The sequence below is a fragment of the Dermacentor albipictus genome, chromosome 1 (genome assembly GCF_038994185.2).
Source record: "Dermacentor albipictus isolate Rhodes 1998 colony chromosome 1, USDA_Dalb.pri_finalv2, whole genome shotgun sequence".
In the NCBI taxonomy this organism is placed as follows: domain Eukaryota; kingdom Metazoa; phylum Arthropoda; class Arachnida; order Ixodida; family Ixodidae; genus Dermacentor; species Dermacentor albipictus.
Window position 1 is genome coordinate 333,071,799 of NC_091821.1, and position 16,928 is coordinate 333,088,726.

A 16,928-nucleotide genomic window follows, 5' to 3' on the forward strand; every position below is an offset into this window, starting at 1 on the left:
GGTTTATTGAAACATTTCTATGAAACTCTGAATGTGAGAATTTAGTACACTAGAATCTCTTGGCAAGAAACCCTGCAAGTAGAGCTTTTGTGAAGCCTAGTAAGGCAGCTGGTACCATCGGTAAGGTGCAGACCAATACATATCCAAAAGCTTATGCTAAAAGGCTTCTGTAATGCTGCTTTGCACTACTGAGTGGTACTGTGGGGATACCGTGGTACTAGGCTGATGAGTATTTTTCAATAAACTATTTATTATTAAAAGCAACTCTGAAGACTGCAAGCGTTGCAAACAGAGAAAAAAAATTGTCCTGAAGCATGACCAGTAAAAGCCACCTAGATGAGCATACACAACTCTTAATCTGAGCACAACTTCGTTGCTGCTTTTTTTTTTTTTCCTTCCCGGTGTAGAAACACACAAGCCAAATTTGCATGCCTGAGCAAAGATACACCATTTGAACAAAGCACCAATATCACTATCTGAGTAGCAGCTTGAGTGACAAGTGAATCCGGTTAGATAATACCACAAATACCTTGTCTTCAGCGGTCACTCAAAGGCAAACATTAAATCAATCTAGACTGATCGGTTACCCTCCTGAAACATGTTTTGTGCCAATAGATGCCAGGAGGAAATTATGACTGAAGGGGCCATAGAATTCTTTGTCAATTCAAACTGCTTAAGATGAACAGGGTCTCCCATGTAGCCACAGCAGTAATCTCAGAGATTGCACTCTGCTTGGTTCTATTGTTTTAATGCAATTATTATTCTTAGCCTACTTTGACATGCTGCTGATGTCTAGAACCTGCAATGTTGCTCATGAAACAAAAAAGAAAATTACGTCTGATTATTAAAAGTGAGAACGTGCGCTCTTCTAACTGGCAATGAAAAGGAGTTTTTTGCCTGAAAAAGATGCATAGGCATAGCACAGTTGGCTGTCTAGTCAGTGTTGCTCATTGATAATTGTGCTGAGTAGAAAAACTGTCGGTAACTGAGAGATCAGGCATCTGTCCCGCCTGCCTGACCTCTCAGTTCCTGACAATTTTTCTGCACAGCACAATGACCAACACGCATATGCAACTGCACCCGTAGTTCGATAGAAGTTAGTTATGCTGACTTCTGCAATGCCAGCAGGACAAAGCTAGCTACGGTTGGGAGGCAACCTTTAGTGAAGCTTTTGTTGTGGTGTCCGAAGGTGCAGATGCTGTGGGCCATGGTGACGAATAGATGTATTAAGGCTATTAGTGTTCTTAGCCTACTTCCCCCCTCGAGATTGTAAATAAAGGCGTCTTTAACAATACGGTATGTCACTATATTGTTTGAATCCTAACAGCTGGTCGACAGTCATCGCGAGATGCGTTTCTGCTGGAACTTTTTCTTTCTTTCACTTTTTTTTTTTTCAGTCAGAGACCTGCAGGAAGACCACCACTATGCTGTAAAGTGTTATTACAGAACAGTGTGAAAAGGCAGCACTAGTGGGTTCTGTAGGAAGAGAGAGAGAGATAAAAAAAAAAGGAATAGGGAAGAGACTGCATATTCTTTTGCATTGTAATGCAATGTAATTAACTTTCGTATTATCTGTGCTTCACTCCAGTTTACCAATTATAAATGGTATGTGTTACATCATGTGAACCAGCGTCATATTTTTGCAGTAGTGGTGCCAATCCTGTGCTATGTTTATGTCATTTTACCACAAAAAAAAAAAAAAAAACATTGTTCTCTGTAAAAGCAACACGTTGCACACCCTTGAATGCCCGTCACGGTGGATTAGTGGCTATGGTGTACTGCTGTTGAGTGTAAGGTCATGGGTTTGTTTCCCAGCCACAGCAGCCTCATTCCAATGGGGGAAGAATGAAAAAATGCACCTGTGCCCAAATTTCCATGCATTTTAAATACCCAGATGGTAAAAATTAATCCGGAGCCTGCCAATATGGCGTCCCTCATGAGTTGTATTACACTGCAGCTTTGGAATGTTAAACTTGACAATTATTTACACCCTGGGAGCCAAATCTATCATTCTAGCTTGACTCAATATTTGCCTTTAGTGTCCCATTAAGAATGTCAACAACTCTTGAATGAACACAAGCACTATTACTACCGTTAGCCAACAACTTGCTTATATGACAGCTAATACAACTACAGGTCTTCCAGGATGGCAAGAGATGGAAAAAAAATAAAGTACTTTGTGGAAGTATAAAGCCTAACACAACAAATTTGCATACAGCCCAAAGCAGCCCATCAGTTCACACAGTTTTCAAAAACAAGCACATAATTGAAAAAGTGAAGAAATGAAAATATTGAAGAAATGCTCATGAGGTGACAGCTTGTGCCCACTGCAGTAATTGGGGGAAAAAAAGTAAAAAAAAAAAGTGAAGCTCACTCATTTATGGCACAAACTAATCTGAACTGGCTGCTTCGGAGAGACAAATAATAAAAGGAGCTACAAGGTGAGACAGAATGATTACTCAGAAACAAAACGAAATTAGTAGACATGATTGCACATTGTTCGAAACTCACTTTATAGTAGATTCCTGCCGCTGTGGCAGCGCAGCTAAGCAATGCATAAGAGAAGCACTTCTCATGTTGACTGAACAAAACCAGATTGCTGTAAGAACAAGAAGCAGTTCTGGATTTTCAAGAGGGAGTAGCATGCTATCCAGTCACCAGCTAAGGACATCTTACACCAATTCATGTAAAACTGATGGCAGAGTCCAGTTACAAAATGCGAAAACTAAACAGAAGAGTAAAAAAAAAAAAAAAGTTCGACTTACATCTATTTTCACTTTTTTTTTTCTTTTTCAGTGTAATCTTGTAAACCTGTGGAACGATGTTCACACGGACAATACTCTTTCCATAACAAAGATGTTAGGTGAGAGTAAGGCACGAGATTACGACAAAGTTAAAAAGACAGGGTCGACTAATGCGCACCACTTTCTCTTTCATGGCAATTTACAAGCAGGCTCGGCTGACAAAACGAAATGACTGAAGCAGCCTTGAGCAGTTGCTCAAAGCAAGCGGGCTGACCACGCATGACACGTATACTTTGCATGTTTTGTTGTACATTGTATGCAATTGCACATTCATCAGCAATCCTCCAAAACCATCTCTCTTTCTTTGGGGGGGGGAGGGGGGGGGGCAGGCCGATAAACAACTTGACAATGCCAATTGGCATAGCAAATGAAGGAAAGCAGTTAAACCGTTAACCACCTTGTACTTTGCACATGGTCAAGAATGACTATCTGTATTTGTACAAGCTTAGTTGTCTAAAATCTCTGAATGCTACTAGCAACCTTGCAGGCACAAGAGGCCTTGTGGAGAACTTTGTAGATATGTTGATATGAAAAACAAAACTGTGCCATTTTACAGATTTTAAAGGAATTGAGGAAACTTTCGTGCTAAATCAGATGGCAAAGGAATTGGGAAGACGGAACAAAGTGCACATTGAAACATCAATACCAACCTCTACGGAAAATAAGAAAGAAAGGCTAAGGGTGACCATCACTTGCAATAGACTGTTTTCATGAGCATGCATCAGATCTAACAAAAGACTACATTAGAGGCTAAAACAGGTCGAAAGAAACCAGCGTTTATGCTCACAAGCACTGCACAGCACTGTGAACTCTTAACACTGAAATTTTCGGCAACTTCGAAAAACTGACGAAACCTAACCAGCCAAAACAATCTTTCTCTTGCACTTTGGTGTACCAAGTACCACACCCTGTGAGAAATGTGGAACAAAAGTGAACAGCCTGAACAGAACACCACATACAATGCCAGCCATACAATCTACAACGGCAGAGATCAAGCTCAAGCTCTCAATGTTGGGGCAAATCAATATTGAGTGCCTATTTCTGCAGTCGCTTCGCTCAAACTCTTCAGCACAGCCTTACCAACTGCATGAAACGTCACGTGTGCGACAGCACTTCAACACATGCACAATACAGATTTTTGAATGTTCAGCATAGCATTTTTCTTTTGCACTGGCACTGACAGACGTTACTTGTGTGTGTGTGGGTGTGTAAGTATATATATATATATATATGTACACACATATATATATATATAGGGGATAGGAAGAGAGAAAGCTGAAGCAATTTTGCTCCTTGCACAACTTCAATCAAGAGAAGAAAATGGTCTGCATAACTCTAGTTAACTAGATCCCCTGCCCTGTGTGAAGCAGTCTTTTTTTTTTTTTTCTGCACAATATAAACCGCCTCTTGCATCCGTTTATTTCTTCTTTTCCTGCACTTAATTCATGCCCAGAAGTGCAGGAATAAATCTCAACGAGCTGTGCATATCACAGGAAGTGAGAATGGGTGTGAGAAAAGCATGGCTGTCATTTTACATCAGCTGGTCTTGACCACGCTGCACATATGCCCATGGTAGGCAGCCCATTGGTTGAGGCTTTGGTACACAAAAACTAGAATGATAATACTATACAACACACGTTATATCACCAGAGGCCGTACCTTATTTACACGACCGTTACACAAAAGGCAATTCAGTAATGTCAATAACACAAAGTAAAATGCAGCAAAACAAAGGAATGCATCAAATATAGAAACATGCAAAATTTGTTTTCTTTTCTCTAGCCAAATGAAGGAATGTTGTCTTATTGCTGCAACCACCCTGCACTAGGAGACAGGCACACTTGACCTTGACTGTTTGAAGAGCACATTAAATGTCGACAAAACAACACACATGCAAATGGAAGTTCTTCAAATGTGGCTGAATGCATGCTAACTACAATTATGCCAGTCAAATTTGCTGCACTGTGTATTTACCGAGGCCTTTCTCAATTATGAGATGTATAAAAACGGTAATAAAATGTTGCTTTAAGCCACTTTTGCAAAACTACTACTATATGTAATTCTATGCTCTAGTTGTTGCATTCAACTACTGAAAGAAGTTGATGTTCAATCAAAAGATCACGAATGTTAACATGCACGTCAATATTTGTCAATCACATTTCTTCAGCAATTCTTATTTGTTCAACACAAAAATCTGCATGTTGACCAAAAGCTTAACAGTTGCTCATTCCATTAGAACATTTGCAAACCATGCAACAAAAGGAATTTTTTCACACACAACACGGGTAAGCGTCAACCTTGTCACATATGTCTTGTTGCCTATGAAAGATACTAGCAGGCTCCTAATTTCCGACAAAACATCTTAATAATTGAGATTTTCATTCAAGTCATCCTGTCAAGCTCAAATTAAATTGTACATGCTACTCTCATTTTATGTTCGTGCAAAAATCCTTAAGCTACCTGGCAGCTTGCATCATGAATTTTTTTGCAGATGCACACAACACAGCAACAGCTGCTATTCTGTGTTAACCATATACCATTGAACCTTGTTATAAAGTAGCACCTAAAGTAACAAAATGTTGCAATTTTACCCAGTATTTGCCACAAAAGTGTACAGGCATGGTGCTATAAACTCACTCTACATTATTCAAAAGATGTTCAGCCCTAAAACTGTAGGATGGTGCCAATTTTGAGCTGAGTGCAAAAGAAAATTTGTAATAGCGACACCATGTCGCTGCATAATTGGGTCAATCAAAGAAAAATAATACTCACTAAGGCAACATATGGCTAAACCAAACAAACCTTAGGATTAGTTTGTTTTGTATGATAATTCAGTATGTCAGTCTTCAATTCATTACACTGACATTAAACTGTGCAAATGTTTGTCATAACCACTTTATGCGCAGCTGGTATTCATCCTCTTGCACAGCCAATTAATATGAGACAGTTTTATTACACAGTCGCGCAAAACATAAATCTCTCCGATTCACGTGTAAATATGGTAAAACCTCTAGTCAGCAAGCATTGCACACATACTAGACACCACTGATGGCATAGGCAGTTACTGAACAAAATAACCTGGGAAATCTGCAGAGCAATAATACGCAACACAGTGCAACTTCACTGCCATATCAGCCCTGACAGCCACTGCTACACTTAAATGCAGCTGGTAGCGTGGCAACTAAAAGAAAAAAAGAAAAAGCAGGCACAAGACCTTATGGACAGCTAAAAATTTGACATAACATAGCTATTCCTTGAACATACACACAACACTGTATCAAGAAAACCACTCCAATTTGTTTCTTGAAAAGCAGCATAACTCGAAACTGCCAACACCAATGCTATGGCTAACTTCAGCTATGCTATCGCATTTGCACATTCTTCCCCTATAAACCTACAAGGGGGGGAGGCACACTTCAGATTACACACAGGGACTAGTTGTAGACAAGCAAAAAGGTTCAACTGAACCAAAAATTGAAAGGCAAAGTTAAAAGGTCATGAGCAGTGCCTTCAGCTGGCTCTGTACATGCTATTTTCGCTTGATAAACATGCACTCACAGGTTCAGTGACAGAGCCACAACGGCAATTTCTTATCAACGGTTGTAGTACTTCAATAGAGCTGCACTGGCACAAAATGTCTATTCAGCGAATGTAGGTAATGCGACCACCAAAGAACCCGTTTGCGGTGGAATGCATTATCACACCTCCCACTACTTGAGAGACAATGGAGGCAGCGGCAAAGGCGGCGGCAACAGTAGGTGCAGTCTAGGCTCACTTTGGACGGCAGAAAGAGTACTTTTGCCGCCTGCTGCTTCAGTTTTAAGGATGACACGTGTAGTTAAGACAGGATTGTCGCAACTACGAGGTCCGGTGCCCTTATCAACAATGACGAAATCCTGAAAGAGAGCTAATGTTTTCGGCTGCCAGCAAATCCTGGTGAAACAAAATCTGGCAGATACACGCAACAGCGTGAGGTTTTAGCGAAACATAACTGACAAGTACAAACTCAAACCACCAAATTGAGATTAATAATATAAGGGTCACAGTGAAGAAGCAACTATGTCAACAGCTTGCTTCTTTGAACTAAAGTGGAAAAAGCCTTCCATTCGTCAGTAAACTACAGCTAACAATAGCTGAAGGCTCCTTAGTGCACAGGGAACTAAGAAAAGCCAAAGGAGATTAAAAAGAAAAGTAATGTGCGTGCATACTCATCTGCATTGAGCAGTTCATAAAAATAAGCGTCTACATCTTCAAGATACATGGCAGATCAATTAGTCATGTACCCTTCAGAGCAATCGGAGTGCTTTTAGAAGCTGAACGCATCATGTGTCATAAGAATAATCAAGCTCTCTCTCTTGGTGGTTGAAGCAAAGGGGAGCAAACTGCGCGGCTTCCAGCATGCCAAGCCCATATTTCAGTGTAGTTTCACAGCACTTTGCATGCGTGATTGCCAGGCTCATGCAAGGAACAAGGACTGAACAACGAAAAATGCTGCAACACTGACTGTCTGTCCCCCACTTTGGGTTGGAGTCGCATGCAAAACGCATTTTCAGTGGCACTTCCAAGGGTGAGAAGGCCCACCTATGTATCATGGCACCATATTTAGCGAAGGTCGGTCGCAGGCAAAATGAAGAGAGCGACCTGAGCAGTAACGGAACAAGAAAACCTTAGCTCGGCCAAGGCCTGTCAAGAGCAACATACTGCCGCCCAGCGCCACAACCCCAACAGCGATACTGGCCGCTTAAGCAAGGGCCCCGGTGACCTCCTTGCTCGGACCATAGCCGCTGATGAGGAGCAGTGCGGGCAGCAGCAACCGTCAGTAGTACTCCGAGTCAGAGCTCTGACAGGGCTCTGAACAATCGCGGCTGTCGGCAGAGGATGTTCGTGCCCCTGTGTGGTGGTTGGCTTGGTCGCTAAACAGCTCTGAGAGATGGCCCCCCTGTCGGTACAGGCTGCTCACACCTGCAAAAAATGAAGGGAGAAAAAAAAACACACAATAGGATCACCCTGTTAACGTGTAGTTCACCAATGAAAAAGTGTGGCTTGGCCATCTCATAACTATATCTAAGTTTTATATCAAATAAGCAGGACTTGCTGAGTGGAGAGGTGGTGGATTATTAAAAGCAAGCAACAGAAAGCAATGAACTGCACACAATAAAGTTCATTACAGTGAATCTTTCCTGTGTGCTGACCATCACGAACAATGATAATTGTAACAGCTGCAAATAAGGCAGGTAAGAAGGGATGTCATCCTGACGGTGATCATAAAACATGCTGCCACCAGACTTGGTGCAGCCTCTAAGGTGTACCAATGCCAACCCCGACGCTTATTGAGGAAAGCTTGTGAAGAAATTTGTAATCAATCATAGCGTCTGAGAATGTCAACATGCTGCGTACTGGCATGGGCATTGTGCAGTGCGAGGGGTCTCAGAGGCCGTGAATTTGGACACTTATTTAAAGGGGCCCTGCACCACCCCTCAGGCCTGGTGAAATAACATAGCCTGCGGGTACCAGACACTGCTGTGAACATCTCAGCCAAGTCGTGCTGTCATACGCAGTGCGTGGAGCTCGAAAGCGGATCGTGAAGTCTCCTTTCTCAAAAACATTCTTTTCAGCAGGAGGCGACTCCGTTCTCATTCTCTTTTGAATGCTTTATTTCATCATAGTACACTTTATTTCGTAATTCCCTTAGGCAGTTGCTATTGGCTGATAGCTGACATCAAGCTGCGGTTGGCTACATGGTGTAGATATCACAGCTGCCGCAGGGTGCTACCATGAGTCCATTGACTAAGCGCACTGCAGCTTGCTCAGGACAACTGCGTTTGGCTTACGTTTAGTGCATTGTAGGCACCAAAGACGTAAGTCGTGGCATCTACATTAACATCCAAAATGAAATTTGAACTGCTTGCCATGGTTACATTTAGAAGGCGGAGTGTTGTGGGCACGCCCCTCTGTGCCGTAGCCTTTGCAGTGCAAGGCATTGGACGAGGAAGGGCAGCACAGCGGAGGCCGTGTTTGATTGCCAATAACTCCACTTCTGCTGAATGCGTTGAAGTACTTTTTGCAGCAAAGTATTTCTGAAATAGCCTATTTTCACTTCAAATGCATTACTCCACTTTGATAAAAAGTGGTTCAGGGCCCCTTTAAATCATTTTGTTCGGTGAGGGCTGCATGATGGCGGCAGCAAGACGTACTAACATTCTCTAAGCTACGGGGCTGAAATGCTGGCGCTACAATTGCCTTAAGACTTCATGATAATCTATCAGTCCTGTACAGCTGCGCTGGCTGGCTTTCTTGTATGTGGCTAGACCAATGGCAACTTTTGAGCATAAGAATAGAAAAATCACATTTCCGGGAGATACTTAGCTGTGTGACCACACGAAACGGCTAACATCTGTACATTCTTTGGTGAATTATGGGAGAATTGGCAGGTAACGCACCCGACAATTCCACTAGAGTAGTCATTACATGTGAAGGTACTGGCGAACCCTTGCGTGTAGCAGTAGGAAGAATTCAGACAGCTGATAGACTTGCTTGTGACGCCTTAATATCCGGACCAACGAAGCTCCCAGAGACCCTCAGTGTCTTCTAGGACAAACCACTGAGCATTCTTAATCTTTCATGCCTGCCACTTCACTAGTTCTGTTTGACAAAGGGACTGAGCAGGCCATCGCCTCTGCACAGGATAAGCATGTACTCCAGCATGGCCATACAATATTAGACTCACCACGTCACCGTTTTGTGCGACCTGTAAGACTCGCGGTGATGCTGAATACTATATGGTGATGTGTCCTTGACTTGCTATAGAGTGCAAATATTTGGTTGAGGCTCTTCAGCGTTGAGGTGCTCTACACACATGTTGTGTACAACTTGGCACTTCTACGACGACATTGGATATTCAGGAGAGAGGTGTTTAGGCTCTTTCTGAAGTTCTTAAGCGATATGAACTTATTCTGCTGAACATTTAGCAGAATTATTTCAAGGCACTGCGTCGGGGGGGTGATCCACATGCATGCATGGACTGGTTGGCCCACAAGTTGCGAGCTTGTGCCCTGTTCCATCTTGCTGTGCATGCCCTTTTGCTCACCCATCATGCGCTGCACTTCTGAATGATGACACACTAAAAGACGTACCTACAGATTGTTTTAAACTGTCCTGAAAGGCACCACTCGGGCAGAGCAATTGCTGACAAGCCTCGCGAGGCTAGATCCGCCTGTATCGAACATACTCCCTCTCCTAGTAAAAAGTAAAAACAAAACACAATCATGCTGCTAGTTACAGTGAGCCACATGTTTATTGAAATAACTGAGTGAATGCTGCTTGCTTTCATCACTGCAGTGCTTCAGCCTTCTCCAGATTGTTCAAGAAGCAGCACGAGCTGAAGACGTTTGTGGCTGTTTGAAAACTTGGAGGCATGCCTTGGCACCCCTTGAAACAGTGGTTTTGCGGCCTGCATGTCAGTGAAAGTGCTAGTTAAAATTGGCGGTTGCTTAGCTGGTTATAGCGCGCTGTGTTGAGTGATGTTCGTGTGCCATCTGCTGCACCTACTGCCAAATAATATCACTTCCTGACAAGCAGTAGCAATGGCTTTGTGTTAAGCCAGTGCTTGCTTAGCTTCGACTCCGAAATGGTGCTACTAGAAAAAGCATGCGTGCGTGCACACACGTATGCACACACATAATCTAAACAAAACTGATAAATCAAATTCTTTCCACCTGGCTAGCCACTGCAACATATGTGGCTGTGTATGTGGATTTGGGTGGATTTGCACACAAGTAACATAACAACATAAGTAGTATTATATGCTTTCTTCAATAGGAAATACCTTGATGTATGTGCAAGCCAGCCTTTTATTGTACTGTAAGCAAATAATATGAATATAAAGTAGACTATAGAAGTACTGATCATGCCTGCCAACTTAGATTCTGCAAGACATATGGTTTTGGTTTTGTGTTGTTTAATGTACCTACCTTCGTTACTGTGTAAACAAAGTGGTATCAGCCTGTGCATGTGTACATATGTCATATCTTCAAGTAAAACCTTCAGTTGTGACTCAGCACTTGTATCTGCCTGCCCCCTGTTAGTGCTGCTACATGTCTTTAAGAAAGAACCTAACTAGCCTAATTTGCAGTCTTTATGCAGCCCTTGAAAATATGGTCTCAAAACATGTTTAAATAAGCACTCTTAGCACTGAGTTTTCTTTGTTACCATGATTAAAACATACATATCTTTAAGAAGAGATTAAGCCTCACGTGAGAAACCATCCATCCGGAAAGGGCTCGATGAAGGCATCACGGCCAGGATAAGAGCAAGGCACTCGGCTACTTCGTTGCTCCTGGCACAGGAGAGGGCAGGTGTGTGGCCTGAGAGCAAGTGTACACACAAATACGTAAGGCATATGCTGGTGTACATTAAGCTCGAAGCACAGTCAATAGTATTCATAACATAAAGTCATAAATAGTCATTTAGAGGCTGCCCTTATTTCTTTTTGGTAAATTATACAGTGAAACCTCGTTAATTCAACATTTAGCAATTCAAATCTAAAAATGCATGAACTTGCAATGGTTACATCAACTATATAGTTGTACGGCGTCAGCTATTTAATGATTCCTTACCAATTTGGTGTGCATGGGTTAATTCAATCCTGAGATGCACATCACACGTGCCATGAACTGCTTTGGCAGTGAGGAGAGCACCAATGCACACAAATGAAAATACTGAAACATGACAATACTGCAGCTGGCCACATTGTCATAATGCCAGAACACAACATTCAATCTGAAGCAATGCGCCTGATTCAAAGCTTTCAATGCTTATGCCTACGGCTAAGATACAAAACATGTCAATACTCAAGCCATGATAAACTGCCATGAATGCTTTTAAGAGTTCTTAGTTCTTGAGCAGTTTTTCTTATAATGCTCTCTACAATGCGTGCACCATGAAGCACACAACAGTGACACTAAATACTCTTGCCTACAAGCAAAGTTCATCAAGAAAGCAGATGGGCATCACTCATTTACATAATAAAGTTGGTATGTACCAAATATTTATGAGTAGGTTTCCTTTAGATGTTAGATAATTCAAGAATGTGACAATTCAAAGTTTCCTAGCTGGTCCCGTGGGATACAAATTGAGTTTTTACTGTGCCGAAAATAGTGACAACTTGCAAACTCGTTTCATTATCGTTACATTATGTGAAGTAGAATCTTGATGATATAATTCTCTCAGGACAGCGCGAAAATTTGTATAACCTGAGAACAATTAAAACAATAGAGAAATCAAAGGGAGACACTGCAATGAAATGGCTGACCACTTAAAAATTTCCAATTTCTTGCTGCAGTCCTAAAACCTTTTTTAAATATTATGACTAAATATGTGGAAGATAGCATACTTTGAGAAAATTTCACTATTTAATGCGTTGTTTTCGAAATGTGGGAGAAAATCTGGTTTCCGGAGGTGCTATTTCCAGAGGTGTGCAAATGTGGCTTTTCGTTGACCCAGTGCTGCCAATCTTGGTATTACCATAAAAACAAGGGATAGGATATTTAGACAGTTGCAGCACTGTATTTCTCCATGCAGAAATAAAAGCAACTAAAGCGAGCATGAAAAGGAAAAGTAAGATGTCGCTACTGTAGCCATGTGGCACGCAGCCAGTGCTCCTATATGGGTGATCCGAATTCGAATCACTGGGACTCTTGTTTAGCACACTTATTGGCTGCGCACTTCAAGTGCTCTGTAGCCGACACTTCAAGATCTGTCTGTAAAGGACATGATGTGTTTGCTTTTATTTGCAGTGATGAAGCTACTTCATATCGTGGGCTCAGTCTCGAAGGCAATGGAATGCGTGGAATACAGAGATAAGGCGACCTACAGAAGCAAATACCGCTGATCCTGCTGATGCAGCAAGACCGGGTTGTATGTGAATGCCACCTTTTGATAAAGTTACAAGGTATCCGAAAACGGATGACAAGTTACACGACATTGCACAAAAAAAAGCTTTTTCCTTTTTTTTGAGGAGGGGAGAGGTGACATCAAGGCAAAGTGACATAGGTTGCCCTGGCAACAGGAATGCGACTGGGGTATAGGCATGGCTACTCTCCCGACCTGACAACAGCCAGTGTCTCACGCTACCGGCGCGGCAAACTTCCCTGCCGGGATAGCACGACAGCTTGATCATTCTTATCATCCGCTGTGGCGCACAAAACAGTCCATAACATTCAAAATTTAGCATGTTGCAAGCTAAGGGACTTGGGCCGGGACTTATGAAAAATTTATATCCCCCAAAATTCATATCAGGCGTGATTGCATCACCGAGTTTCTATTATTGTGGCCTACTTGCTACACCATGTGGTCATGGCCACATGCGAACTTATGTGTGTCATACACACAAGAGGCAGGCTTTGTATAGTGCCTTGCAGGTTGTGTCAAACTTTCTCAGCATATGTCAGCAATTCTGAGATGCTGAACACATGCTGCAAACATCAAATGAAACAATTCAGCAATCAGTGTTTAAAATAATTATGCAGCATTGGTGTAGTCAGGGGAGTGGGTGGGGGAGGATCAAAACCCTTCTGAAGTTTTCTGACAAACACCCTCTCCCCCTTTCCCACGGAACAGAAAGTTTTAGGATGTGGGCTCCGAAAGAGCGACATGGATGAAAGGGAAAGCTTGAACGTGAAAGCAAGGCGAGGGCTAGTAGCGGTCCAAAGCAACGCTCCTAGAACCAGGGGCCATATTCTAAAATGTTCGGCATCCGCGATAGTTTCGTCACTGCGTCAATAAATCAAGTGACTGCTTACTCGTGACATCAGCGTGCACTACCAACATGTGCTCTTGAACACTTTCCATTGCATGAGAAAGTGGCCCGTCCGAGTGCAGAGCGGCTCAGGTGTGTTGTTTTTGAGTGCAGTGGCTGCAGTGTGGGTTCTGCACACCGACTATGGTTGGCTATGGCTGCTATAGGTAAGATAAATGGAAAAAAGAAGTGTGAAATATTTTATTTTAACGAATAAATTGTGCTACAACTAACTCACACAGCTACGAAGCTCAATTTAGGTGATATTATAAAACGACACACTTTGTTTTTATGTGTGTGTGTGTGTGTGTGTGTGTGTGTGTGTGTGTGTGTGTGTGTGTGTGTGTGTGTCAGCCATCGCGCACCGCCAGAGGGGCGTCGTATAGACATGGCTCTTTATTTTGAAGATGGGTAGAGCTGAGCAAGGACGAAAGCTGCTCCTAAACACTGCCACCGACACTTGTTACTTCCCACAAAGCAACACAATACACAACAGCACCAACAGGCAACAAATATCGCCGCGAAAGAACACATGTAAGGCGCTACTAAAAAGACAACTATGAACTATCACCTCTCTTGCCTCTACTACATGCCACCAGCAGCTGAGTGCCAAAAGACGTGTTCGTTTATACAATATATGTCCAGAGCACCCAAACACACCGTGACGTTAAAATCACATAGACAGGAACTATTAGATGGCGCTAGTTATTTTCTGGATTTGCCAAAGCGTGGCCAAAGTGATTGTATTGCGGAAGGTGAACGGCCCCTGCTCAGTTATGCAGCTCCGCATATTGTCCAGTGCAAGCATGTCACACCAAGATCGGGAGAACTAACGGCGCTGCGGTTGAGCCCAGCTGCTGATTGGCTGCATTGGCCGCTGCTGTAGTGGTGCGGCAGCTTGGTAGTGCACACGTTTGCTTGTCTGCATTGATTTATTAGTTGACTGAAAAGCTATAATGCCTTTGTAATTAGAGTTCATGATTTTCACTGAGTGACAGCTTTGCAAGTACAGTACGAATGCTAAGGGCGACGTGTACACTTCGATTTCAATGGCTATGCTATACTGCGAAGCTACTCAGACATCAAATGTGTCTAGATGTGTCCAGATAAGGCAGCTCATAATCGATTATGAAGGAGGAGGATAAAAGCAGGATAGCTAATCAGGGAAGAAGAAAAAGAAACAACTGGATAGCATGAACAAGCTTTAAAAGTTATTGTTTATCGCATCATCTGCAAATGGAGGGCTCCCTTACATCATATATATGCTATGCATTTCCTTGGAGAAAGTAACAATTATAATGCACACTGGCCCACCCTCAAATTTAAGTTGGCTCCCGTCCAAATTTCAAGTTGGCACACCCCACCACTTCAGTGGGCCCACTATAATATTTCAGTTGGCCCACCCCCAGATTTTAAGTTAGCACACCCTCAAATTTAGGTTGCATGCCCTATATATGCATCCTGGCAAGCGAGGAGACACGCGATGTGACATGCGTGCCACATAGTGACGATATGTGCACATTTTGCATTCCAGCTGTACATTACTATACCAGGTAGAATGCCATGTAGCAGATGCACAGGTAGCGGTACAGGGGAAGTATTACAGTATGTAAGAGTCCACCTAGCAGACATGTCCACTTTGTCTGCTAGTGAACTTTTGTTTGGCTGGGCTGGGCTACGCATCCATAGCAGCCAGGTGCAACAGCCAATCAGAAATTCAACAGCAAACAAAGTGGACATGTCCACTAGATGGACTTTTACAGAGTACTTCCCCAGGGCAGTTAAAGAACGTTTGAGGAAGAAAAAGAAGTTCAACCCTTTCCAATGCTGTGTACACAATTGTGTACACGGAGACAGTACATCAGTAGCGAAAACACTGATGAAAGTAATGATATTCAAAATGTGTTGCCTACATCTTAAAGCAATTATGATTGGAAATGAGGTGCAATTTTAAATAATGTCCAAACTATTTTAGCAAAATGAGTGGGAAGGTAGAGGTTCGGTGTTTTTACTCTGTCAGTAGGCTGTATGTAGGAGGTTCACTTCTTTGATTGTTCTTCACAATGTCATGCACCAGGCTGTCATGAGCCAACAAAGGAAGAAAGAAAGAAGAAAATGCAGAAGAAAAAAGGAAGACACCAGGAGTTGATGGCAGAAATAAAGAAAAAAGAAGATAGAAAATAAAGAGCGTACGAATAAAAAGAATACAATATGAAAGCAGAAGAAACGCAAGAGTGCACGCGCAGCTACGTGGCCAACGGGAGAAGGGACACGTAGGTGAAGAGAGCAGCCAGCTATGCTCTGGGACGAAGGTGGGCAGAAGGGGCTGGAGGCCGAACAGGACGGGTGGATCAGGGAGACGGCAGCAAACCAGTGGAAGCAGTTCTTCAGCTGCCGCGGTCACAACCCGCGAGCTGAGTGGACCTCCCACTGGAAGCCGCAGCTACAGGCTGATGGCGCCACTTCCCGGATTCCCTGCAGCTATGATCCGCAGCTTGCGGAGTTGACTGGGTGATCCAGGCACCTAGGTCACTCCCCCACTCCTGACCCCATGACCAGGCAAACCGTGGAGCAAACGTTGGACACAGCGACGTCGAGTCTACGACGCATCGGCGGGCCCAACGACATGTCGTCGGAAGCAGCGACGAAGAGGTGACATGGCCACGTCAATAGACTTTACGTAAATATTTTCAACTTCATAATACGTCGTGTGCGAGGACATACGACAATATTTTCAATTAACTAGCTTTGTATATAGTTTGTCGTAAGTTAGGGTTTTGCCATTGGGTTGGCAACGCATGCTTTCAGGATATATGTATTCTTCTAATGCTCATGCCCCATAAAGGCTTTTCTTAACTCAAATGTTCCTTGCGTCGTGTTTACCACCCTGAGACCGCGACACAGGCATAGTTTGCAACTGGCTGGATAAGCGCTTTTCAAGCTTTCCAAAACACGAAGTACTACATATATTTGATGTTTCTGCAGTGAGCTTTTGCATGGAGTCCAGATTCTGTAAACTTGACAAAACTCACTAAAGAATTGAAAATTCTTAATCTTTTCTGCAGCTGTATACTTTCTATGATTTCGAAGAAGCAAGAAATATGATGAAAGTAAGTTTTTCATCCACAAGTTAAACTGGCGTCTGAAAGGACTAAGGACATGTATACAATAATGGTAGAAAAAAAATATACATTGTGTACCTGATTAAATCAAGCTCGCTAGGTGACTAAGTCTCTGCCGCGTTACAAAGGGGATAACAATAAATTATCATCATGATCACCCTCATTAGCATCATATTGTGCGATTTGTCAAATCAATTTGTCTAGGTG

At 42.7% G+C, this 16,928-nt stretch overlaps 1 protein-coding gene across 5 annotated transcripts in view; it reads right to left on the minus strand.

The window, feature by feature from the left end:
* Positions 1–232: 232 nt before the first annotated feature.
* The window catches only part of LOC135910071 (serine/threonine-protein phosphatase 6 regulatory ankyrin repeat subunit A-like), a 120,981-nt gene continuing 104,285 nt past the window's right edge, over positions 233–16,928 (minus strand). For 4 of the 5 annotated variants that reach the window (XM_065442098.2, XM_065442107.1, XM_065442083.1 and 1 more), the window contains 2 exons: positions 11,057–11,167; positions 233–7,766 (listed from right to left, as the gene is read on the minus strand). In XM_065442098.2, the coding sequence (XP_065298170.1) occupies positions 7,621–7,766; positions 11,057–11,167 (257 nt within the window). In that variant the 3' untranslated portion in view covers positions 233–7,620. Of the gene's footprint in view, positions 7,767–10,079; positions 10,255–11,056; positions 11,168–16,928 lie in introns of those variants that run through there. The other variant, XM_065442090.1, reaches the window with a different exon arrangement.